We start from the raw sequence: 25,872 nt of genomic DNA, 5'->3' as shown, positions 1-25,872 counted from the left end.
TCTTTACACCTACCAGGTGTCCTCTGCTGTTCAGGTTTAGGGAAGGTGGGGGCAGAGAGAAAAGACAAGGGACAAGGCCCTCTCTGTAACTGACTGGCCACAGCCTGTCACCCCTTATGACTCCCCAAGTCTGCATGCAGGTTTGCCTGGGATCCTCCTTACCACTTCCATCCCTGACAGAGGGTTTGACCAACCCCTCCACATCTGGGGCTGCTAGGATATCCCTCCCCGACAGCAGGCAGGCACCTGTTGTGGGGGAGTGGATGGAGGAGATTGTACTTTACTGACCCAATTCCTCTTCTCGATGCTCCTCAGCCATCTTCCCTAAGACCGCCATTTCCCATTTTTCTGACTAAAGGTGAATTCAGGCTGTGATACTCTACCCACCTCTCTTTGTGCCTGGCACAGTACTGCAATAGTCATAGAAATGTTGAAAAGAGACACACCACTCCCTAGTGGGCAGAAGCCCAACTCCACTGTTCTTCAGCCAACCTTTCGGCTCTGGAGGGGCCATGGTGGTCGATGGTGTCTGAGATGGCTAACTTGACAGAATCTAGAATTACCTAGGACGCTCAACTCTGGGAATGTTTGTGGCATTGTTTCTAAATTGCTTAACTGAGGTGGGACAATCTACCCTAAATCACAAGCTAAACATAAAGGGGCAAGCAGGCTGGGCACCAGCATCCTTCCTCTGCTGCCTGACTGCAGCTGCTTGGGGTTGCTCCTAAGCCTCCCCTCCCAAGAAGACTATTCAGTCAACCTGCAAGATAAAATCAGCCTTTTCTTCCTTGAGTTGCTTTTGTCAGGTGTTTATTACATCAACAAGTAAAGTAACTAATACAATGTCAAGGGCAACATCTCCCAGCTGTCTGCTTCTAGGAGACCTTTCATCCCAGCTCTTAGCTACTGTCTTGAGAAGGAGTTTCAGTGAGTTCCAAGTCTGGGTCCTGCTCTTCAATTCAGGTTAGTGGAGGCCCCCTCACTTGTGTCCCTGATTGGGCAAATGACAACAGGCCTGGTTGGTTACAGGGCAGTTGAGATGTTCATAATGCAGAGGTAAGCAGCTTTGACCACCGTCTCAGAGTGTCACTTATTGCTTTTCTGACTTCTCTTGAGTTCTCGGAGGAGACATATGGATGAGGACTTTGGGGACAGACCCTAGGCTGATTACAATGGGCTAGCTGGCCTGTTGGGTAACAGGTTATCACACAAATCAACAAGAAACCAACAGACTGCAATGTTTAGAGTCTCCTTTAGTTACCACCAAAGCCTGTTTGTTTTCTTGCCTGGCAACAAAGTCAGGAGGGAAGGAAGACTGTGGTATCTGAAATAGATGTGGGCTGGGGCGCTGGATGAAGATCCTGGATAGCCATACACACAGGGAGCCCTCTGGGATGTGGAGGGCAGTCATTGTCCTTGCTCTCCTGGGGGTCACCTCAGGTAGGAGCTCTAGCACTATGAAGCCTCTTACTTAGCCTGTTTGCTTTGTCGACACCTTTTGTGAGAATGCCCTGAGAAAGAACACAGCCATTGTGAGCCTTTCTCAGCTGTGAGGAGGGAGAGGTGTCCGGTTTGGGGCCAGGGGTTCTGGAGCAGATGCACTTAGAGAACAGAGCACAGGCCCGGCTTGTCCAGGCCTCACTCTCCTATGACTGGCCTGTGTAAGAAGCCTTCCTGAGAACTAAGCTTGGTTCTTACAGCCTAGCTATGTTTTGATATCAAGTCAGTCTCTGTGAGAACTTGTCCTTCTTTGAGGCATTGAACTTAGCAAGTCATCCTTCAGGGAAACAGATATGGAGGGGGCAATTGTCTTCCTATGGATCAAAGGCTGGTCCTTCTGATAAAGGACCAAGGCTCCACCTGATGTTTCCTGTCCTCTTTCTCTCCACTCCTCTCTCTCTTATTCAAGAGCTTCAAGGATCTTGTATTATAATTTTTAAAAGATCTACTTGTTTTTATGTGCATTGGCATTTTGCCCGCATGTGTATCTGTGTGAGAGTGTCAGGCCCCATAGAACTGGAGCTACAGAGAACCGTAAGCTGCCATGTGAGTGCTGGGAATTGAACCTGGGACCCCTAGAAGAGCAGCCAGAGCGTTCAGCCTCTAAGCCATGTCTCCAGCTGCCAAGAATATTGTATTTTTTTAAAGAATATCTTCAGTATGGATTATTGAAATTAAGCTTTTTAAATTAAATTTTGTATCTTGAATAAGTAATATAATAAATGGAATTCACTCATGTTGATTTGCAGGCTAATTTAGGGATAATTTACATCTTTGATGAGTTATTTGGAGAAATACTTAGACAAGGACCTGGAACACAGTAAATGTTTAGTAAGAGGTGGTACTGACGATTTGTGCTGCTGAGTTCCAGATATTTGCTCAAATCTCCTTTGCTTCCCTGAGGGGTAGGTTGGTTTCCTTCGTGTGGGTATTTACATTCGGATCTCAGTTATTTGTGGGTAGTCATTTTTTTCTTTCTTCACATTTGTAAATAAAATCTTGTCTTCTCTTTCATACTTTAGCTTATTATCATACAATGTATGCATGCTGGTTAATGACTTATCTCACTCTTTCTAATTTTTCATCTTTAATTTGAATGCACATTGCAGGGTTGAAGAGAGTGGACATTGGTAGTCCTCTGTTCTGACTGTCCTATGTGCCATTTCCTTCTCTGATCTAGTTGCCAGCCTGTCCTTCCTGACCATTTATAACTAATGAGAAAAGTGTATGTTCCTGTTTCTGTACCCCCAAAGCAGGACACTAGTTTTTGGTGTAAGACAAAATGTTTTCTGCCTTAGGAGATGGTTTTATCTGGATTATTAGTTCTAAATCAAAATGGATTTTTAAATCAAAATGCTTTTTCAAGATCCATAAGAAGGAACATTTGATTTTCTTTTTTGATCTGCTAATTAATAATAATAATAAAAAAAAAACTTGGCTTCCTCATACTGAGCTGCTTTAACTTGCCAAAAGCAGATCTACAGAGTTAGCAGGCCACGAATGGTCCAGAAGCTTGCTTGAGGCAAACATCTGAAGGTTCCCCAGAAATATGAGTTTTCGAGCTAGTTTGAGTTGAAAGGTGACATTTATTGTCAGTGGGGGAGGAATGAGGTTAGATGAGATGTGGACAGTAGCTTTCACTCAAACACTGTAATTTGGAATGCTGCCATCAGATGTGTGGAAGAAACAAATGGCACAGGTTGGCAAGTACTTGGGGTACTTGAGATTTCCTGTATAAATCACTTCTGGCCTAACACACCACACACTAAACGACTCATTTCCTACTACAGTCAAGCCCTACTCTTGATGATGTGGTCTGTTTATTGCTCATCTTTTGCAATAAAGATGAGAACCTGATCATAATGGTCACTCTAGAACTGTAGAGATCTGGGAGATTCTAGGTGTGTGGGCAGACAGCGTGTGCCTGCCTTCAGAAAGTAGGAGCTAGGAATGTGGACAGAACCTGGAAGAAAGCAAAACAGCCCCCTCTTTTATTTCTCATGCCCTAGTTCTTTCAAACCTCCTATTGGGACCCACCATTCCCTAGATCCCTCCCACTTGTCCGGTTCATCAGAGACTCTCTTCCCAGAGTGCCCCGAACAGCCCTTGCTTCCTTGTGGTCTCTATGCCAACAGCTCAGCACAATGCCCAAGTGCTCAACAAGGTGACACGAGCTCCGCAAGTCACCTCTAAAGTATGTGTCCTACCTCTGCCACTCCAATGTCAGCCCAACCACATCAGGCTTTACATGCCTCTTAGTGCTCTGTGGGCAGCCACAAGCATGATGGCATCCAGTATGTATTTAGTTGAGTTGATTGTCGTCTTTCAGAGTCTGGTGCACATGTGTCTGTGTCTTTCACATCTACTGGTGAGCCTTCACCAAATGTAGAGCATCAGGTCTTCTGCCTACTTCATATCTGTGTGTGACTCAGCTTCTGTCCTCCCCATCTCCTACCAAGATGAGGGAAATGAAGGTTTCTGTTTGGGGAACGATCATGTGCCACTCTGACAATGACTTACCAAGGAAATCCCCAGAGAACAGAAATGAGACAAACTCTTAATTGTATCCATGGGAACGAGTTGAGACCAAAATCTTTGCACTCCATAAGCACCAAAGAACCACATGTTCTTCCCTAGCCAGAAAACAGAGAACCCGTCAGAGGACTGAGGGTATTCAAACCCTCAGTATGTGGAAGCTGTCTCCACTTTTAGGAAGCCTTCAGGGAACTAGCTTTTGTGTTACCCCTCAGAAATGAAGCATGTCAGGGGCACCCGGGAGTGAAAAAGACTTCCTTCTAGTCTACAAGTCTGATGGGAGCATAAATCAGCTCCAGGTCCCTGGACCTGGGTTTTTCCATGAGCACCAGGTGGGGGCAATCGCGGATGTGTTGAGGAAGCTTCCTGATCCTGTCACTGGGCTTGAACCTCTGATACATAGTGTCAGAAAATCCAAAAAGGCCTGAGATTCGGTATTTCACTCCTCTTGTGAAACTAGGTATAACTGTCACTTAAAAAAAAAAAATTGAAGCCAGGCGGTGGTGGCACATGCCTTTAATCCCAGCACTCAGGGAGATCTTTATGAATTCTAGGCCAGCCTAGTCTACAAAGCTACATAGAGAAACCCTGTCTCGAAAAATCAAAAAATATTTTTTGAGTATGTGTTGCTTGCATGTGTGTCTGTATACTATGTGCACACAGTGCCCACAGAAGCCAGAAGATGTCAGATTCCCTGGAATGGAGTTATAGATGATTGTTAGCTATCATGTGGGTGCTGGGAATCAAACTTGGGTCCTCTGGAAGAACAGTCAGTTCTCTTAGCCACTGAGCCACATCTCCATAACTGTTGTTGTTGTTATTATTATTATTACATTATATTTTGAGGCAGGTTTTTTTTCTGTGTATTCCTGGCTATCCTGGAACTTACCCTGTAGACCAGAGTAGCCTTGAACTCACAGAGATCTGCCTGCCACTGCCTCTGGAGGCTGGCATTAAAGGAGTGTGCTACCACCACCTGCTCTAAAAAATAATTACTTATTAATTATTAGTGTGTGTATGTGTGTGTGTGTGTGTATGTGTGGTTTTGGGGGGAGTGAGACACAACACACATATGAAAGTCAGAGGAACGCTTCTGAAGTCAGTTTTCTCCTTCCACCTTTGTGTGGGTCCTAGAACAAGCCAGCAGGCTTGTGCAACAGATGCTTTACCTGCTGGACCATCTCTCCAGCCGTACAACTGCTTTCTAATGCTTTCATCCTCATGGGTAGCTCCGGTGCCACAAGAGAGTTGACCCTGCAGTCCCACAGAAGGTCAGGGTCTGGCCTGGTCACATGGGTAAGCAGTAGTGAAGCTGAAGGTTTCCTGTTTCAGATCTCGCTCCCAGGCTCCATTTTCCTCTATACTCTTTGATTAATGGAGAAGACAAAGGACTCATTGTCTATTTATTATTACTACATGTATGGTGGGAGCGTGCCATGGCACACTCATGGACATTAGAGAACTAATTCCACAGAGTTGTCCTCTGACCTCCACACGTCACCTTCCACCTCCATATTGAGTTCAGGTTATCAGGCCTGCCTGGCAAGAATCTTTACCCACTGAGCCATCTTACTGGTCCCTGTAGGACAATTTACTGATACAGTTTTGTGTCTCAAAAGCAGAGTTATAATTTAGACAAACAGATCGTGCCTCACCACATAGTGTTGTGGGGTCTGGGGTGGTCAGCTTTCTGCCAGTGACTGAAGTTAGGAAGGGTTTAACCACTTCAACATTGAATCTCAGCAGGAGGCTCCAGAAAGGCTGCAGTTCATGGGAAACAAGTGTTTCATGCATCAAGATGTTGCAGCTGGTTCTGTGTCTGCTAATCCATCTTCGCATGCCTCTTCTTTGTCCATGTGATAGTGCCAGCAGTTCTAACTTGATTCTTAATTAAGACACATGTGTAAGTCAAATTCCATTAAAGCCTCTTGCCTGCTCACCAGACTCCAAAAGAACCTTCTGGAAGACCAGCCTTAGGATGGAAATACAGTGTCTTGGGAAGAAGAGCTGGCCTTGAGCCTCTGACCTTCTCCTTGCTATGACATGGCTGGTCACCTCTGGGCACGTGACTTTCAGCTGGTGCCTTTTGACATCCACCAATCTTACCTGTGGAATGAATGGGTTAATGCTCTGAATTTTGCATCATATTAATGCACCACCCTAGCATGCAGACCCTAGCCATCTATGATTGCAATCATCATGCTGCCTCTTTGTTGGCTGGCTATGTGGAGAATGGGGCACTGAGATTATAGCAATGTTATCTTTATTGTCAGTATCTCCTGTGGATGCTTACAAGCTTTCCACTTCCTTTGTATGATCCTGGCACATGACCTTACCTGAGAAGTCACCAGCAGTGCAGGGCATATCTTACATGAAGTAGACTTCCATGCTAGGCCTAGATTGAGCATATATGAGACCTCAAAGCCCACCTCTGAAGTGACACATGTCTTCCCACAGGGCCACACCTACTCTAACAAGGCCACACTTCCTAATAGTACCTCTCCCTATGGCCAAGCATTCAAACATGAGTCTTGGGACCATTCCTAGTCAAACCACCACACAGTTCCAGCCCACTATAGTTAGCAATATTATAAAAAACATGAGAGAATATGGCCTCTGAAGTGGCCAAGTCTGGCACCTTAGAATGGCCCCCAGTCTTCCCTGGGAGAAGCATAGGCTCTCTTAATGATAAAATTCCCTGTCTCTGGCCCAAAGCAATCAATCCATATGCCCTCCCTACTGGATTGCTTTCTCCTCTGTGAAACTTGTATTCATCAAACAAGTACTGACTGGTCCTCCACAGGATGCCTTAATACAGCCTCAACAACAGACCAGTCGTTGATCTTGACATTGCTAACAGCTGAGGAGAAATTCCCACAATTCTGGAATTCTCTAGTCATACACACTCAATTCTCAGATAATCTCATGAATCCAACACTACCTTGGGAAGGAAAATAAACTTCCAGAGTCTTCTGGGCCCCTGCAAGATAGAGGATATCATTGCCATGCTAAGGTCTGCAAGAAAGAGGACATTATTACCACACTAAGCCCTTTAAGTAGTTCCTTTCCTGGTTCTTAACAAGCCAAGGAGGGAGAACCAGAGCTTTTGTTCCCCATCGTCATTGCTGTTTGGTCTGGCTGTTTCCTTGGTTCCCAGAAGACCTCAATTTTCACTTCCAGTGCTTAGAAAGCATTCAGTCTTGGGAAATGACAAGTCCCCTTTGTTTCTATGAAATGAAGTCACAGACCAAGCAAGGAAACCTGTTTCCAGCCAACAGCTTTGTGTTTATGTCACCTTGTCTCTGTTTCTATCTTCAGGAGGGGACGCATTGCACCTGATAAACCTTCCTGCCACCAGCAATGTGGCAGAAAACAGTCCGCCTGCAACTTTTGTGCATGCCTTTTCTGTAAATTTATCAGTGTCATTGTCACCTCTGATGCCAGGATTTCCCCTGGTAGTCAACCCAAAACCCTTCACTGAAGCCTTCAGGGTGAACAGACTATCAGGGACTGACTTTGAGGTAAGACCCCCATGTCTGCAGAAAAGATACGCACAGAATTCCAGAAATCTGTTCCTCCACCACAGCTTGAATTTCCCTTCCACCAAGGGGCCCCAGGCCTCCTGTGCTAAATGCCCCGACAGTCTTTTCTTCTCTATTTCTACAGTCTCCTTGAACACTCTGACCTCACCCAATCCTGGGTGAAAGTGTGTACGTGTGTACTGGCTGACCCTGTTCTTTGGAAGTGAGGACTTGAGTCTTGGCGTTTTGGGTCCTGGTGACCTGGACTCTAGGGAGTCTACTCTGCTGTGACTCTGTGGGTATCTTTTAGGGGACAATCTGAAAGAGAAAGCCTATTTGACATGAAAGACACATACTCATCTGTAAGCAGGCTGCCCCAGAGCCAAACATTCACACTCCTGTGTTACGCCACAGTTTCTCTGTGTCTAGTTTGTCATTTGAGTCTTGCCCGAAGTTGTCACTTCCCCATAGGGAGAGCCGACATGAGGACATCTTTAGGATACAGGGTCTGGACTTGCTGTCCTTTCATCATTGTCCCCCTCAGTCACCTTACTCAACAGGTCCTGCAGCCTCCAGAACTTGGAGACAGCTGTGCCATGGGTCCCTGGCATCCTTGGGGGACACACTGGGCTCAGGCCTGTCTGGTCTCGACTTAGTTTCTTCCATGAGGTTCCTAAGGTATTCTTAACTGTAGCTCATCCTCTTTGAAGGGGAACTTCAAAGAAGCAGGATGACCAGGGGCCTGCAGCTGTCCTGTAGAACCCATGCCCTGAGGCAAGAGCCCAGTGTCTCTGCACTTCAGGGTGGATTCAGCCAATCTTCACCTCTCATCTCACAAAAGTTCCCAGGACCCAGATGCTGACTCCAGGCTTCAGCTTCCCTGCCTATCTGTTCTTGACATCTGGCCTGCCCTTGGCAGCTACCACCAGTCTGTTCCCCTACGCCCTGCCAGCTGCTCACAGTTACAGAGCTCATCCTATGTCTGGACACCACTGAAAAGGATTCTCACACTCCTGCTCTTGGAATCCGCAAGGCACTGTGGCTGTAGTTTTGACATCACACTATCCACAGATGAGGAAAAGATGAAGCACAGAGAGACCGTGTAGTTTGTCCTACCTTGCACAGCCTATGTGTAGCTGAGCTGTGACTGCAAATCAGGACCCCTAGCTCTGGAGCTCTCATAAAAAACAAACACACAAACAAACAAAACCAAAAAACTTATTTACTTAGCTGTTAATTCACAGATCCCAGTACTGACAAGCAGAGGATCCCCTCCCCCCCATCCCTATGTGACTAGTCATGGCCCAGGGGCTTTTCTCCTACAGGGGCATCTCTAAGATCTGAGCACTCAGCCAGGGCCCAGCAACAGCCCAGGAGCTCTCCAAGGTGCTGTGTAGCCAGTGCCTTTCTCAGCTGTGGTTTAATCTGACTCCTCTCTTTTCTGGTTAACAAATCTGAGCGCTATGGACCTAAATCTTTGCTCAGCTTTGTTCAGGATGATGCCAAAGCCCACATACACAAAGCCAAACTTACTGTCTTACCCCAGAATTCTACAGCCAAACTGAAGCCCCCTACCCACTCCTGGCACTTCGAGAGAGCCCCTGCCCTTCCCTGACTCAGTCCCTGTATGTGAAGTAGAGTGATGTTATGCGACCTATAGTTGCCATGGCAAAATACCAAAAATGGCTTGACAAGAGGCAAATCCATATACATTTTCAAATACTGGTGAGACCAGACAGTTTTTCCTTTTGTATCGGTAGCTGCATGATTCTTTTAGTTCTAAGATGTGAACTTTGGACGCTTGTGAGAAGTCTGCTTGTTTCCTGTAGACAGTCCCAGCTAGTTCCCAAGGAGAAGAACCAGCAATAGGTGATGTGGAAGGAAAAGAATGGTCTAACAGGAGGCAGAGGCAGTTCCTGCCTGAGCAGGAAACTGGTGTATACATTAGGAGGCTCCGGATTGTCTGCTGACCAGGTGGATGTGTACTCCCCAATCAGCTTCCAATGCCCAGGGATGGAGTCAGCCTTTGCACAGGGCTCTTAATGCCATATGGTGCTGAGCTTGGCCCTTGAGTCAGCTCACTCAAGCCTCACAGTGACCTTGTGAAGAAGTGTAATTTTTATCTTTGTGTTGCAGATGGGGAAACTGAGGCTACATAAAGGGGAACTGAGCTTTGAAGTCATTCATTTTGGTGTAGAGTCTCTGCTTGTAATGTGCTATCCTGCCTCACCATCTGTAGACGGAATAGACAGCCCAGCTTTGGATAAGTGGCTGCGAGGCTTAAACACAGGTTCTCTGCAGACACCAGACCACCTCTTCTCTCTCCACCCTCATCCATCCCATCTTCCTCCACTGTGCAGACTCATACCTGTGGCTACTATCTCTTCTTGTAATCAGTCTAGATCTTGCAAGGTTAAACCTGATACCCTCCACCTCCTCCATGCAACCCTCTCTAAACAGAGATAGCTTGCAGCTAACTCTTTCCTCTCCTGATCCTTACCTCTACTACCAAGTATCAGCTGCTCACCTAGCACAGGGATGGCTCCCTGAGTTATATCACATGGGGACAAAAACAGAAAGGAAAGCAACTCCCCTGGGGGCACACACAAGCTCAGCAGAGGAACTGACCAGAGCTAAGAGCTGTCATCACTTGATGCCGAGTTTCCTGTATTAGCAGCCAAAGTTCTAGAATAAATACACTCCTTCAGCTAGGGTTAGTGCAGTAGTAGAGTGCTAGCCTCATATGTGAAAAGTTCTGGGTTCAGTCCCCATTAATGCAAAAGAAAGGACAGAGATGGAGAGATGGAGATGAGAGGAGAGATGGAGAGGAGAGATGCGGAGGAGAGATGGGAAGGAGGGGTGGAGAGGACAAGAGAGAAGGAGATTAATCTTGTATGTTTGTTCACTGTCCTGTCTACCCCTATAACAGCATGCCATAGACTGGGTAACTTAGGAAGAAAAGACAATGGTTTTCCCTATTCTGGAGGCTGAGAGTCCAAAGTCAATGTGCTTGTATCTGGCCAGGGCCCTCTAGCTGCAGAAGAGCATGGCTAGCATACTGTGGTGAGGCGACAAGGAAGAGGGTGAGTTGGCTAAACAAGGAAAACCTGGGAAGCAGGCCTAGCTCTGTAATAGCCCACTGTTGAGATAAAGCATTGATTGACTCAGTAGAATGGCCTGCTCAGCACCTACCACCTCTTACTGGTTAGCTCACACCAGCCAAACTCACACCAGCTAGTGGTATAACACTGGTCATTCCATTTCAACACGAGCATTTTAGGGGATAATTAAATGACAGCAATGTCCCTGGGCTCGTAGGAGTTGTGTCCAGGGTACCTAAGGAGCCTGTCTGGCAGTCTAGCGCTAAGTGTGGTAGGTTTTAAAATTCTGAGGCTTTACATCTCCCTGTAATCACCCCAGAATGTCTCCAGAACAGTTCTCTTTCCTGTGAAAAGTAGCAGCACCCACAGGAGTGCCTTCTGAGAAGGGTCATGAAGCAGGGCTTATGTTGGAAGGACTGAGGCAGAAGAGCAGCTGCCTCTGATAATGAGAAGAATGGCTCCCTAGTCAGAGCCCTTGGGAAGCGCTTGCATACAAAGTTGGCCATGTGCATGTTGAGACTCTTGGATTTCATTTTAGGTTGTCACCACTGGGAAGGAACAACTTGATTTTGAAACAGGACCAAAAATATTTGATTTGCAGATTTATGTTAAGGATGATGTCCATGTCACAGACTTGCAAGTCCTGACTGTTCAGGTGACAGATGTGAATGAGCCACCTCAGTTTCAAGGCAACTTGGCACAAGGTGAGACATACCCAGACGATGGCATCAGAGAGGGATGCTGAGGGACAGAGCCAAACAGAAAAAGTAAATGAACAAGCAGCTGCTTCCTCAGAAGAGGCAGCTGCTTAATGAGCAGGGGAGAATGAAATGTCTTCCTCTGCTGGCCCAGTCATGACACCTAGCAACTTTAGAGCCTTGTAGCTTTGCTTCTTCCAGTCCCTTTCAGTCCTAGGAAGAATGATGAATGCAGGGACCTCAAAATGGAACATTTTAGAAGAGCCTGGGCTCAGCCCAACATAGGTTTGTCACCTTGTTCTACAGCCATTGCCCAGCTGTCTTGTTCTCCCGCATAGACTCAGTAGGCATGATATGCCCTGGGCCTGTTTGAGAGACAGTGGGGACAATCTCAGGAAATCTGGGGATGTAGCTTGGTGGGGGAATGTTTGCGTCACATGCACAATGCCATGGGTTCAATCCTCAACATCACAGAAAATAAAAATAATGGGTGATGGGATGGCTCAGCAGGTAAAAGGTAACATCTCTTATCATGCAAGCTTGGCAACCTGAGTTCAATACCCAGCACATAAGTCAAAGCGGAAGGAGAGATAGCTTCATCTACACACACACACACACACACACACACACACACACACACGCTGCGGCATGCCCCCCCCCACACACACATACACACACACACATACACACACTGCGGCATGCACACACACACACACACACACATACACACACTGCGGCATGCACACACACACACACACACACACATACACATACTGCGGCATGCACACACACACACACACACATACACACACTGCGGCATGCACACACACACACACACACGCTGCGGCATGCCCACACACACACACACACATACACACACTGCGGCATGCACACACACACACACACACACACACTGCGGCATGCACACACACACACACACACACACACACTGCGGCATGCACACACACACACACACTGCGGCATGCACACACACACAACACATCATGCACACATGTGCACATGTACACTCACACACAGACACTGATAATAAATAAACTTGAAGATACTAATAATGATAAAGAAGATAGAACTTAGGGCCATTTCCCATCAGATCTTGCCAAGCTCCTGGTTATGTATACTCTCTGTGCAATGAGAACCCCATATCCATTGTTCCTCTGGGATCTCTCTGAACTTGCAACTCAGACATCCATCTGTTTTACCCAATGTCTCTTGGACATCTAAAAGGCTTCTCAAACTTAGCAAGTCTCTCAAACTAAACTTTTTACTCTCACCCCACCATACCCCACCCCCACACTTCTCTAGTGTCATTATCCTCCCTGCCTAGTTGGTTCCCTTTATCTGCAGTGTCTGCATGACCTAGAGTCTGATGAGATGTTCTATTCCCCTTTGACTTGGAACAGGCTTAAACCTCTATGTAGTAGAAAGAACAAATCCTGGATTCATTTATCAGATGGAGGCCTTTGACCCAGAGGACACAAGCCAAAACATACCCCTCAGTGTAAGTATCCTAGGCTGCTGCTGTACACACCAGCTTTGGGGTGGGAGCTTGATGGCTACCCCAGATGGGTAGCAGGGACAGCAGGGGGTGGTATTGTTACTGTGGTTTAATAAGGATCAGAAAAAACAGATAGGCTGAATAGATGTTTATTCAAGGAGAAATAACTTACAACAGAGACAGACGAACGCCAGCAGGTTCTTGGTCCCAAGGATGCCTCCTGATACTATGCTGTCCCCGCCCTGCAAGCCAGAGAGCTCTGGGGCCCCTTCCCCAGACCTAGTTCCCCCAGGTCACATCCACCCCTGTTCCCATCCCCAACGGGCATGGTCAGTGCCACAGGTGCAGACAAAGTGAATATCTCACTACATACTGTCACTTCCAAGACCTGGTCAGGGATCTAGGTGCATGGCATTTTGTGATCTTGGACTAACTCTTAACCTTGTTGAGCTTCTGTGCTTTCTGAGTGACAGCAAAAGCAGGAGAGTAGCACAGTCAGGGCTAGCTCATGAGAGAGGGCTGCATGTGAAGCCACCCGGCCCAGGCCAGGTCCATCTGGAAGCATTCACTTTCAAGCAAATGCAAAGACACCATGCTATTTTGAACATGAGCACAAAAGGTACACCCCTGAACCAGGCGCTGACATCCTTCCTAGAGAGAGGCAAGCCTACAACAAAGATGTTTTTCTTTTTAGGGGAAAATTAAGTCTTGGATTTTTGGTGCAGACAATGACTGGGTCAGAGAGTTGCCTCACCATCCAATCTGAGGAGTTTGAGATCTCCTGGCACCCATTTGAAATCAGACTTCTTCTTGGAGCTGGGCTTTTAGACCCAGTACCCCCAGATGAAGCCTCTTAGCCATTACTGGGCAGGGTGCCTTTCTTTGCTTTGCTGAGGCTAAACTTTCCCTGTAGCTGCCTGGACCAGTCTTGAGGAAAACATGAAGGTTTACCATGGGTGCAGGGTGCCCAGCTGCCAACCCCACTCTCTGGTGAAGAGTACTCTGAAATGCAGCAGTCAGGCTGTCAGCAACATCCGGGGCCTGTTTCCTCCATCTGCAGCTTCAACAGAACAAAGTGGTCCATGGGAATAACCTCCAGGACCAATACAGGTCACCATAGAGTCTGAAAAACTGCTGGAAGGTTGTTGCAGGCATCTCTAAATTAACAGATAAAAAAAACAAAAACAAAAACACAAAATCAAAACAAAACAAACCATTAATCCATTTGTTCAAGGGTCATTTGTGTCAACATTTGCATGAAGAAGAGAACATGGAATGGGCGTGTGTGCACTCTGCTGAACACAACAATATTGTGACAATTTTTTTCCCCCAGGGAGATGTTATTACACACACATCTACTCACCCAAGATAGGGAACCCATACAGACCGAAGCATGGATACCACCAAAGTCCAACTTGGTGAACCACTGTATTTTATTGCGGGTTATTTTCAGGAATGTGGGTAAGGGGTTACAGAAGCAGAAATGACTCAATGACAACTACATCACCAAGGCCCATCCCAGTGTAGGGGACAGCTCACAAAGGCTGGGAACCTGGAGCACATTGCACAGCTGGCAGGCAGCTCAACAGGTTGGAGGGTGTCCTTTCCAGGTACCTCTGTTGGTCTAATTCCCTTCCAGGAAGCTAGTCTGGCCTCTTTGAAGCCTTATTGTTTACACTGGCAGAGAGAGAGAGAGAGAGAGAGAGAGAGAGAGAGAGAGAGAGAGAGAGAGAGAGAGAGAGCCCTGGTGAATCTGGTCAGTTTCAGGGACTTCCTGAAGCTGCTTTGAGTTGCCTACCTTCCTGCTTAAGGAGCTTCCCTGCAGGATTAATATTTCAGTCTCTGAAGAAACTGTTATGCAGCAAACTGTAAGTGTTTTAAATGAGTATTGACTAAAACCATACTCATCATGGAGGGCAGATAACAGAAAATATAACCAAAGTCTGGGGGCAGCCAGACCACAAAGGGCAGGGCTGCATCATCAGGGGACTGAATGCTTCCTCTTTCTGCTCTTCCATCTGGAGCATGTTTTCCTTTGTCCTGCTTTCCTAACCTCATGGTTGAAAGATGGCTGCTGAACGTGTCCGGCCATGATGCTCCAAAGCCAGTACAGAAAGAAAAGGAAGTAAGATGGGGTTTAGGGTAAAAAAGACAGGCCACCCTACTATGTCGCTTTTGGGCAAGAAAGCGTAATAACATTTCTGTTAATTGTCACTGACCAAAACTCTGACCACCACTACTGGACAGGGACCAATAGAAAAGAGTTCTTAGATGGGATTAAGTCACCATACTGAAATGTTCCTGATTATTTAATTAATTCATTTGAACCAAGAGTGCTATCCAGGAGCGTTAGACCATTTGGGAACAAAGAAGATGAAACTACACTGATCTGAATAATCTGAGTCTGGAAGTAATGGGGAAGAAAAATAACAGTCTTTTTCCTACAATAGTCACAGCTGACACTCTTGTGACAAAAGACTGATTGAAAGAGGAAACCATAGCCAGGCAGTGATAGCACACACTTCCAATCCCAGCACTCAGGAGGCAGAGACAGGCAGATCTCTGTAAATTTAAGGCCAGCCTGGTCTACAGAGTGAGTTCCAGGACTGCTAGGGCTACACAGAGAAACCCTGTCTCAAAACTACCCCCCAAAAAATAAACAAGAGGAAAACACAGCATATGATTTAACTAAAGTTTTGTAGAATACAGAGAGAAACCTTCAGAAATGAAGCTTCAGAGCCCTGTGGAAAATGAAGTAATGTATGGTGTGTGGATGAAGGAGTGTGTGTGTGTGTGTGTGTGTGTGTGTGTGTGTGTGTGTGTGTGTGTGTGTGTGTGTGTATGTGTGTGTGTGTGTGAGAGATAGAGGGCAGAAAATGACCTTGCAGGCATAATTTTAAGAGAAGGAGGGGTCTGTGTTAGATGGTAGAAAAGGAGATAGGGGATGAGGGAGGAGGGGAAGGGGACAAGGGAAAGGCAGCAAGGATATTTGTCCCAGAGAGACAAAGGTCTGCCTCTGGGTAGAGAGGAGACAGACATGGCCAATGGGCAAATGGCAGTTTATAAAGGTAAAGGGGAAAACCCTGCCTTAGGATGATGTGTTTAATTTTAAGTGGGCATGCTAACTAGATGAGCCAAAGGGTGCTTTGGTGGTCATGCTCAGGAGGAAGAAGTGGCCAAATAATGGAATAGACCTTGGTAGCTAACTTTAGGAATGCAATCTAGTGGGTTTGTTGTTGTTGTTGTTTGTTTGTTTGTTTTTGCAAGGTATTGGGAATGGGGCAGAATGACAAGGCCTTTTAGTGGGCTGCTGTCACTTCCAGAAGTGACAGCATGTCACAGACCATGTTAAAAAGGAGATGCATCCAGAAGCCACACCTTTGCTCCTTCATTGGATCCTTTTAAAAGGAACCTGATAGGCATGAAGCTGTATGTTGTTTCAATCACCTTTGTTCTTTGTTGTACTGTCCTATGCAACCAGAGAGAAATGTGGCGTATGTTGTTTTCTATATTTTAGTGGCCACATTAAAAGTACACCAGGTGGTATTAATCATTGTTAGATCACAGACCCTCTAATCCCAGAAATCAGGTCAGATACCCCTGCAGTCTGTCCCTTAGGACAGAACTGACAGGAACCTGGTGACACAGCCCAGCCCCCTCACATTCCCTCTGCTGGCCAGGACCAAGGCTGAGCTAGCACCTGCCTACTGGAATGTAGGTTAAGTGACAAGTGGAGACCTTCCGGCCATTCCCTAGGAACTCACGAGTGGGTAAAGCCACTTTGTTATATGGATTTAAAGATCCTTTCCTTCAGGAACCCTGTCACGCTAAACACAGCAGCAGTCTCTCTAAGGAAACTATTCTTTGGAACTTGAAGGGAGACTTCCTCCCTTCAACACCCCCTTCCACTCCCCGCCACACATACACACACACTATGGCTGTCTTTCCTAATACAACTGTTGTGTAGGATGATTTCATGTTAATTACTTTCTACAGACCTGTCCCTCTGTTCTTTCTCCCTAAGTTATAATAGTTATACTCCAGCTCAGTTCAATATGCGTAGCAGACCATTAAATGACAAATGAAATATTTTACATTCACTTTTCATATGATCTTAAAACATGGTGTACACTCTACTCTTAGGCACATCTCATTAGACCAGTCTCATTGCAGATGCTCAGTAGTGACATGCACACGGGCCGATGGCTGGTGTGGGCGCTCAGGCTTTTTTTTTTTTTTTTTTTTTTTTTTATCTTGATGAAGTTGTGTAGCCAGGGGTTCCTTCTGTATTCTGATGAGGATACAGGTGACTGGGATCCAGAGGCTGTGCACAAAGGGAAAGATGCTCTTCCAGTGAATACCTAGGCCTCTGGCTTTCTTCTGGTACTCACTCAGCTTTTTTCCACCTGATGAAGAAGGCTTGGGAAGAGACCCCGCTCCTACCTTTGCTCCATCCCTCTCATTGCCAATGGCTGTTTGGCTTCAGCAGAGTTTCTGTGGAGACTTTGGGGATGCTAATAGAGTTTTCAGGTGGAGGCAGAATGATCTAGTGCATAGCCCTCCATTAGAGGCTGTTCTCAGGCCCTTCCATCAAGTGTGCTTTTTCCTCAGCAGGGAAGACAAAGGAGTGAGTTAAAAGAGTAGTAAGCTCACTACTAGTAGAGCAACAGAACACCTTCATTTATATATTCTTGCTGGTGGCTGTGAGAGGAACCTAATCAATCCTTTTTCTCAGGAATCCTTTCTGCTGAATGGAGCAATAAAAGACAGCATCATTTATTTGTTTGTTTGTTTACTATCAGTGTGTGGAGAGTTGTGTGTGAACCTGGTTCTTCCCTCCCACCATGATGACCAAACCCAGGTCACTAGGCATCTTTGTCACAGTGTGGGACATTACCATTATCTGCTCAGTGCCTAGCCATCTTGCTGGTCCCCAGAGTTTCCTGTTTTTACCATCCCCACCTCAGTGATTGAACTGATGCCTTCATACATGGCAGGCAATTGTTCTATTGCAGTGACATCTTTCATGTACAAAGAAAGCCTGTCTGGAGGTCAGAAACTGGGACTAGCTAACCATAGAGGTCTGGAGGTCTGTACAGACAGACAGGAAGTGATGCAGCCAGGCAGGAACAGGATATAAGCAGGGAGAAACAGGAAATTGTACTCTTTGTGTGCTGAGACACTAAGGATGTAAGGTGTGCTGTGACTGGTTCCTTCTCTCTGATCTCTCAGCATTTCCCTCTATATCTGTCTCCAGTTTTTTATTATTATCTAGACCAATTAAGAACTCCATTTACTTTCTATCACTGAGCCAGAGGCACAGCCACCACCCTTTTAGTCTTGTTACATAGCCCAGATTGGTCTTCGGAATGCTAGTTGTCCTGCCCTAACCTGTGAATGCTAGGGTTACAGGCAGCTGTGTAATAGTTTCCTCGGAGATGGAAACATTCCATCCTGCTGGAAATTCCTTACGCAGGAAGGTAAATTACTCAGAACAGTGTCAGGAAGTCTCTGAAACTGACCAGATTCTTTAGGACCTTCCCTGCCGGAGAGAGCAATAGAAGCTGAACAGAGTCCCCCTCAGAGAGAAGGAAGCCGAGCTGCCGAGAAGACACAGACAAACTGAACTGAAAAGACTAGGGACCAGCCCACCTGCCTGATAGAAGTAGAAACCAGTTGACCAACTGAGGCACCTGGAAAGGACACCCTCTACCCTGTTGAGCTGCCTGCAGACTGTGCAGTGAGCTCCAGGGTCTCAGCTTTTGTGAGCTGTCCCCTACATTGGGATGGACCTTGGTGATGTAGCTGTCTTTGAGTCATTTCTATTCTTGTAACTCCTCACCCACATTCCTGTTAGTAACCCCCAAACAATTCTTTGGTTCACCAAGTTGGACTTTGGTGGTATCCATGCTTTGGTCTCTGTGGGTTCCCTATCTGGGGAGAGTAGATGTGATGTATGTTGCACCACCCCAAGGAAAGTTATGTCACACAACACAAGGATGTCCCACTATCTAGTTTCTGGCTGGAACTTTCTGGTCCCTTAGCAGCCCTTTACTTCTGAATGAAAATAGGAAGTAAGGCTTTGCTTGGTAGCTTGGTACCCAGGCCTTTCTACCCTTTTCCAGAAGTTCTGCCATGATGCCCTACCCTTTCCTTCCTGATGGCTTTACCCTCACATGGACCCTACAATGTCCTGCCTGTGAACTTTGAAGTCACCCCTTGAAGTCACAGCAAAAGCCATTCTACTCTGGGTGTTTGTGTGAGGCTCAAAAAGGAAAAGCCCTCAGGGTTGGTTGATTGCAGCTCTACATCCACAGGGGCTCATGACTGTGTATGATTGTGGGCAGACCCTAGGTGGAGAGAGATTGTTGTGCTTAAGACTGGCAGACCCTGGCTCATGTAGACAGAACTCAGATTCATGATGGCATCCCTGCCACAGAAGGGACAGGATGGGAGCTGCCTTTTTAGCAGTAAGATAAACATTAGTAATGCAGCTCAGTTGGTAGAGTGCTTGCTTAACATACCCAGAGCCCTGGGTTCAATCCTTAGGAATCCATGAAACCGGTTATATAGCAGGTTGGAGGCCCATGGGATCCATGAAATGCTGTCTGTAAAAACAAATAAACAACAGCAACAAACTCCCAATACACAAATTTGTCAATGTCTCCTAGAAGCAGTTAAATGACTGCCATGCAGGTTTAGCTTTTCAACATAGGCAGAAAGCAGGGTAAGCTGTAATGGGCATTTTTTATTGGCCTTTTTTCTTCAGTTAATGGTTCCTTTCTTCTCCTCTCTACCACCTGCCAACCCCTGAGCTGGGTGGGAGTAGCATAGAGAAAAGAGAAGGAGGAATTGGTAGGGATTTTTGTTTCAAAATATTCAGCTGAAACAGAGAAATCTAACTGATGTGTGGTATTGTATTTTTAATCCACCCTGGCCTGACTGGAAGACCCTGGTCTGTGTGTTCCTCTGGGTGAGGCTATGGGGCCTGAATTCAGGCTTGAAGTTTCATTGGCATCCCCAGCCTTGGGAGCATGAGGGTTCTTGCTTCCCTCTGGAAACTGGCTCGGTGTGGCATGGATGCCCTGTTCTCCAGGACACAAGACTGAATTCATGTTGATTTTTGTACAAAGGCCTGACAGCCAGGGACGGCTGGGAAAGATACCAAGGTTATATTGCCAGCTGCTGCCACACTGTAGCAAGGAGCTGAGGGGAGCTGGCCCCAAGGGAGGTGACATTTCTGAAAACCAGGCCACTTTACCTTCCCCCTGGCTACACCAAAAACACTCTTTGCAGAGTGAGTGGGGGGGGGGGGGCGGCAGGATGATCCCTGTGTCTTCTAAAAGGAAGCTTTTGTGAATAAGAGCAACCAGGAACCAGCAAACAGAACTGTGGGAGGTAGGAAGGGGTATTCCCAGAGGCAGGAGAGCTTGTCTAAGGAGCATTTGTGAGCTGAATTGATCTGGTTACTGGGGACTTTTCTCAGCCAGGGCTGGGGCAGAGAGGGGTTGCTTTTCATTCTATTTAGTTTTCTGTTTTCCAGGAATGAATATCAAGGGAGAGCTCTGATTAAACAAGCCTTTAAAAAGGAGGCAAGAATGCCAGGTTTTACCGAAAGCCTTACTGAGTCGCTGGCAAGGGGCCACATGACACAGTATTTCTAGTCTGCGATTATTATCTCCTTTCTGGGCACAAAACTGTGTGCCCGTGAACAGAGAGTGGGGCTGAAGGGAAAGAGAATTAGCTCAGCACCAATCTCACATACATACATATATATGTAAAGATTATCAAGATCCCAGGAAATCAGCATAATAGAAATTAAGAAAATTCTCACGCCACCAACTTTTGTTCCCCAAACCAATGCTATCCGTTGCTGTTTCTTTGACTTTCTCTTTCCTACAGCTGTTGTTGAGACTCAAGATTTCATTACCAAATATAGCTTTACTACACTTAAACAGATCCACAAAATGGTTGGCACGATATTGTTGTTGTTGTTGTTGATCGCCGCCGTGGTTGGCTTTTGAGACAGGGTCTCAGTCTGTGTCACTTTTGGGCTGCCCTGGAATCTGTGTTGATGCTCCCAGCTCTGCCCCACCAGTGCGGGGATCACGGGCACGGAACACCATACTCAGTTTGTTTTAGGATTTTTCAGAGGTGGGAATGTTGGTCCTTCATTGGTGAGAAACGGGAAAGAAGAAAAGCCTATCACTGAATATTTAGCAATGACTCACAGAGGGTCTGTGTGGGGCAGCTTGTTCCACACCAGGAACATGGAAACCTGTAAGCTCCTCAGGATTTTTAGGGTGCTGCAGAGCTGGGGGTTGAACTTGGGGCCTTGGATAAGTGGGGCAAGAGCTTTACGCGACAGGATCTTACATTTTAGTTGAACAGTAGAAACTACCATCCAGGGTGAGTCCAATATGTTTCAAGCTCTGTCTTAGCACTGTGGTGGTTTGAATAAGAATGGCTCCCATAGGCTCATATACGTGAATGTTTAGTCACTAGGAAATGGAAATGTTTGGAAGGATTAGATTAGGAGTGGTTGGAGTTGGCCTTGTTGGAGTGGGCATGGCCTTTTTTGGAGGAAGTATACTCCTGGGGGTAGGCTTTGAGGTTTGAAAAGCCCACATAGGTTCAGCCCCCACCTCTTCTCTGCAGTATGTAGCTCTCAGCGGCTCCCAAAGCCATTCCCGCCTGCCTGCTGCATCTTCTCTAACACAATGATAATGGACTAAGCCTCTGACACTGTAAGCTGCCCCGCAGCGCAGGCTTTCTTTTGTATGACTTCCTTGGTTATGGTGTCTCTTCACAGCAGTAGAACGGTGACTAAGACAGGCATGTTGCAGGTTTCTCTGTGGGATAGGCTCTATTGCTATTATCCTATACACACTCAAAGAGCTAGAAATGATGGGACCGGGAGTCAAATCCAGGAGGCCCTTCTCCAAAATCACAAATGTAATTCACTCTCCCAGTTTGTGACTCTTATAAACAAAAGGCATGTAAGAGTGTTTGGTCCCTTTCATTGTCCATATTGACCCCTCTGGGAGTCTCTCACCTGCAACACTGTGTTCCCTCAGTTGACTGTAAGCTTTTACAGGTAGAGCCTATTTGCCCTGTCTGTAACCCAAGATTCCCACTGCTTAGAACCAAATAAATAGATTTGTCTCCCAGAGTTTTACAAGGCACATGCAGAAAGACTCTGTTTCTGGTGCATGTAGTACATGTTCTCAAGGGTGTCTAAAACCTTGTTTTTTCATCACACCCAGTGGGAGGATTCCTGCAGGGAAGAAGCAGCCCCAAAACACAGGATTGTGCTGCATTTGGGCAGCTTATGGCCCAACCTATTGCTGGAGAGATAGTGGCAGCTTGCAAATGGACAGGAGGCATGGTCCTGAGAGAAGCTCACAGAAGAGAGCTCCCTGGCATTGCCCGACTGTCTCCTCTTAAAACTTGACAGGAAACCCCTAAATGAACACCAAGAGGTTGTTGTTAGATTAAACCCCATATCTAAAATGGCTGTGCTGTCCTTAGCCAACTAGACTGGTCAGTCAATGTAATGGCTCAGTCTTTGGGTATCCCCTCCTGGCCAACTTGATCTCTTCTTCTGGTCTCAGAAACTAAACAGTGTGATGGGAGACACAAGACTATAAGGAAGTGCTTGAGATAAAAATAAGTACACAGTATTATCGTTTGATTGGCACATCATCTTGAGATTCTGGAAAGTGTGTGTTTGCACAGAAAGATGGAGAAGTAATCCATCCAAATGATTTAATTTCACGCATGGATTTCAGTTAGTGTCTTTTAAATGTTTTTATGTGTTCCCCAATTTTTGTGTAAAAGTTTGTTCACTACAGCTAGAAAGAGATTATGATTTGACAAGCAGAAAGTAAATACCTTTCAAACTTGTTTGTCATGTCTGCGTCTGTCGTATCTGTATAGTTCTGTGTCTTTTGCTTTCGGTTTGCCAGTGAAACAATCTGTATGTGACAGGTCAAAAGGACCTTGGTAGACACACTAGAGGGTCAGACCTGGGGATCTGGGAGACGTCCCAACTGCCCATCCATTTGGGGATCCAACAGAGGGTGGGGTTAACCCACCACCTGATCTGAGTGAGGGTCTGGTCCAGGATTGGATTATGTCAGGATAAAATTTAAGAAAAGCATATCCCCTCCCTCATCCTCCCATTATAATTGCCTCTTTCCATCCCTTCTATAATTTCAGTGAATGATGCTCGGGTACATGTTTCTAAGTGTCTGCTCTTTCATAAACATAAGAGCTCATTCGTGCTCGCATGGTCCTAATATGTAACATGGGGTACTTGTGTTTAAGCAGTGTTGATTAAAGTCAAGGCATAGCACCAGAGCTAGGGTAAGCAGAAGTAAGATAACTGGGACACACGGCAAGGGAGGCGAGTGCTAGCAGCAGCCCTTGCCCAGGCAGGGGCCCTGTGGTAGATGTTCAGTAGTTGGGACAGTTCTTTAGGGAGTATTCGTCAGAGACTGGTTCAGACCAGTTGCATCTAAAGGCCTTTCTCCTGGGCAATCATGAAGCCTCAAAGCTGCTTATCTTCCTGAATCATTCACAACCTTATACAGACACTCTTTGCCAGACATGGTGTGAGCAAACACCTGAGGGCACGCGACATGATTCTCACTTTCCCTTGTTTTACAGTATTTCCTCATTTCTCCCTCAAAGAACTTCAAAATGTCTGCTAATGGCACCCTCTTCTCCACCACAGAACTGGACTTTGAAGCAGGACACAAGAGGTAACCTTCCCAGTGACCTTTCCTGAAGTGTGGCTGTCCAGAACTCAAGGAAAATAAGGGAACAGCCAGATACAAACACAGGGTGGTTGGTCCCTGAGCAGCCTGGGATATGGCTAGGAGTTCAGCGTCAGCAAGCTGAAAACCCAAAGCAATGGAGCCACGGTGTAGGGGAGGGTGTGACCAGAGCTGGGGGCCTGAGTGGGGAGGCTGTCATCTGGGGCACCCAAAGGCAGCAAGTATGACAAGAGAGGTTGGGCTTTGAGATGGAAGCCATAGGCCTTGGGGAGGCTAGGTGAGGCTCCTGGCTCTAGACTAGTCAAGAGAACTGAAGACGGGTGTAGTTCTATGGTGAAGTGCTTGCTTACCCTGTGTATGGGACACCCTGATTTCTACAACCAGTACCTCAAGTGAATGAATAAAATGTGGGCCTTATTTCCTTGAGAATGGAACAGGCCCATTGCAGGGACGTTGTAAGGCAGAGGACATGAGTTGGCTGGCTTGAGCGGAATCTGTCCAGGGAGGCAGTAGCCACGAAGAAAATCTCCAGACTGAGAAATGAGGGAGTGAGCCAGAGAACAAAGGTGGGCAAACTGATCTTTAAAGGCGGACAAGAAACAGGCGGCTGGAGAAGGGGTCTGCTCACCCTGCTCTGTCCACTGTGATCCCTTCCTCTGTGGCTGTGTAAGCAGTGTCTCTGTTTCCCTGACAGCTTCTATCTCCTCGTGGGAGTGAGAGACAGTGGGAATCTCGAAGCCTCCACAGTGCTCCAGGTGACCATTGTGAACATCAACGATGAGACCCCACACTTTACCAGGTAGGCCTGTGGGTACACAGCACAGGACTCAAAGAGTCTGCTGCCACAGCTGTCTGAGACACATTCGTGACACAGCAGACAGATGTGCTTTGCTCTGGCCTAGAAGAGGGATGAGAAACAGAAGTCTCCACTGTCCTTTATGCCTCTCACCTCCTGACCCCCCACTTTCACATGCACTTTGGGACTGTGGGCGTGGCAGAAAAGAGGGGCAAGGGCTGAGCACAGCGCTCCCTGTGAGCTGCTTATGAACACAGAAGAGGAATACAAGGCAGGCACTTGTTTAATAGAGTGCCCCATGCCATTAATAGAACCCTGAAGTCCATACTGGTAGCATAAGGCCACTGGCATGCCAGAGTTTATTCTTGGCTTGGTGGATTCAGAAAGACACCTGGCTGTGTCTGCTGCTCCTCATGCAGCAGAGATGAGGGAAAGAGTGTGGACCTGGCTCCATGCAGGGCCTGTTGCACTGAGGATTCAGGAAGCTAAGATGGGTTTTAGAGGCCGCAGATGACTTTCAGAGGCGCCTGGCTCTCTGCTGCCCCCAGTGGGCACAGGCGCCAGCCACAGGGAAACAGCACCATCTCGTGCTCTGTGGTTAGCAGCTTTAACCACTGGGAACAAACATAGCACAAGCTACTCTACCATACACAAAGCCAGGGTATTATTTGTCGATTTGTCAATTGACAAATATTATTTGTCAATTAAAACTAGGGCTGGAAAGGTGGCACAGTAGTTAAGAGGACTTGTTGCTGTTAGAAAAACTAGAGTTCACTTTTTCAGTATCCTGCACCTATATTGGGCAGCTCAATAGCCTGTAACTTCAGCCCCAGGGACCCAACACTCTCTAATAGCCTTCCCAGGTACCTGCACCCATGTGTTCACAACACACAGAGAGACATAGGCATAATAAAACAAAATCTTTAAAAATACTGAAAACAGCTGGGCAGTGGTTGTACACACCTTTAATCCCAGCACTCAGGAGGCAGAGACAGGTGGATCTCTGAGTTCGAGGCCAGGCTAGTCTACAGGATGAGTTCCAGGACAGCCAGGGTTTTGTAGAGAAGTCCTGTCTCGAAAGAAATTACACACACACACACACACACACACACACACACAAATATATATACAATATATGTTATATATTTATATGTTTTGTGTATTATACATGTTTGTAGACATGATATATATGTATATAATAAAGTGAAAATATTTGAAACAGCCACAAGCTGAGCAAGGTAGAGTGCTAACTAGGTAAAGTGCTCATTGTATAAATTCCCAGAACCATGCAAAAAATCTGGGTATGTTTACATATTTACAATTCCAGTGCTGGGGAGATGGAGATGGACAAATCTGGGGCCAGTCAGACCAGCATCCTTGGTGAAATGCCCCATCCCAACAAAGAAAATGGGTGGGCATCCCTG

General features: G+C 46.5%; 1 protein-coding gene across 1 annotated transcript in view; it reads left to right on the top strand.

Moving 5' to 3' along the window:
- Positions 1-1,375: 1,375 nt before the first annotated feature.
- The window catches only part of Cdhr3 (cadherin related family member 3), a 59,275-nt gene continuing 34,778 nt past the window's right edge, over positions 1,376-25,872 (top strand). Inside the window, exons 1-6 of the mRNA XM_051175134.1 lie at positions 1,376-1,440; positions 7,354-7,556; positions 11,196-11,361; positions 12,777-12,874; positions 23,543-23,637; positions 24,347-24,451. Of these exons, the coding sequence (XP_051031091.1) occupies positions 1,395-1,440; positions 7,354-7,556; positions 11,196-11,361; positions 12,777-12,874; positions 23,543-23,637; positions 24,347-24,451 (713 nt within the window). The 5' untranslated portion in view covers positions 1,376-1,394. The remainder of the gene's footprint in view (positions 1,441-7,353; positions 7,557-11,195; positions 11,362-12,776; positions 12,875-23,542; positions 23,638-24,346; positions 24,452-25,872) is intronic.

Source organism: Phodopus roborovskii, unplaced genomic scaffold (assembly GCF_943737965.1).
Source record: "Phodopus roborovskii unplaced genomic scaffold, PHOROB, whole genome shotgun sequence".
NCBI lineage: Eukaryota > Metazoa > Chordata > Mammalia > Rodentia > Cricetidae > Phodopus > Phodopus roborovskii.
Note: the sequence above shows the minus strand (reverse complement) of the source record. Positions and strands in the feature narration are given on the sequence as shown.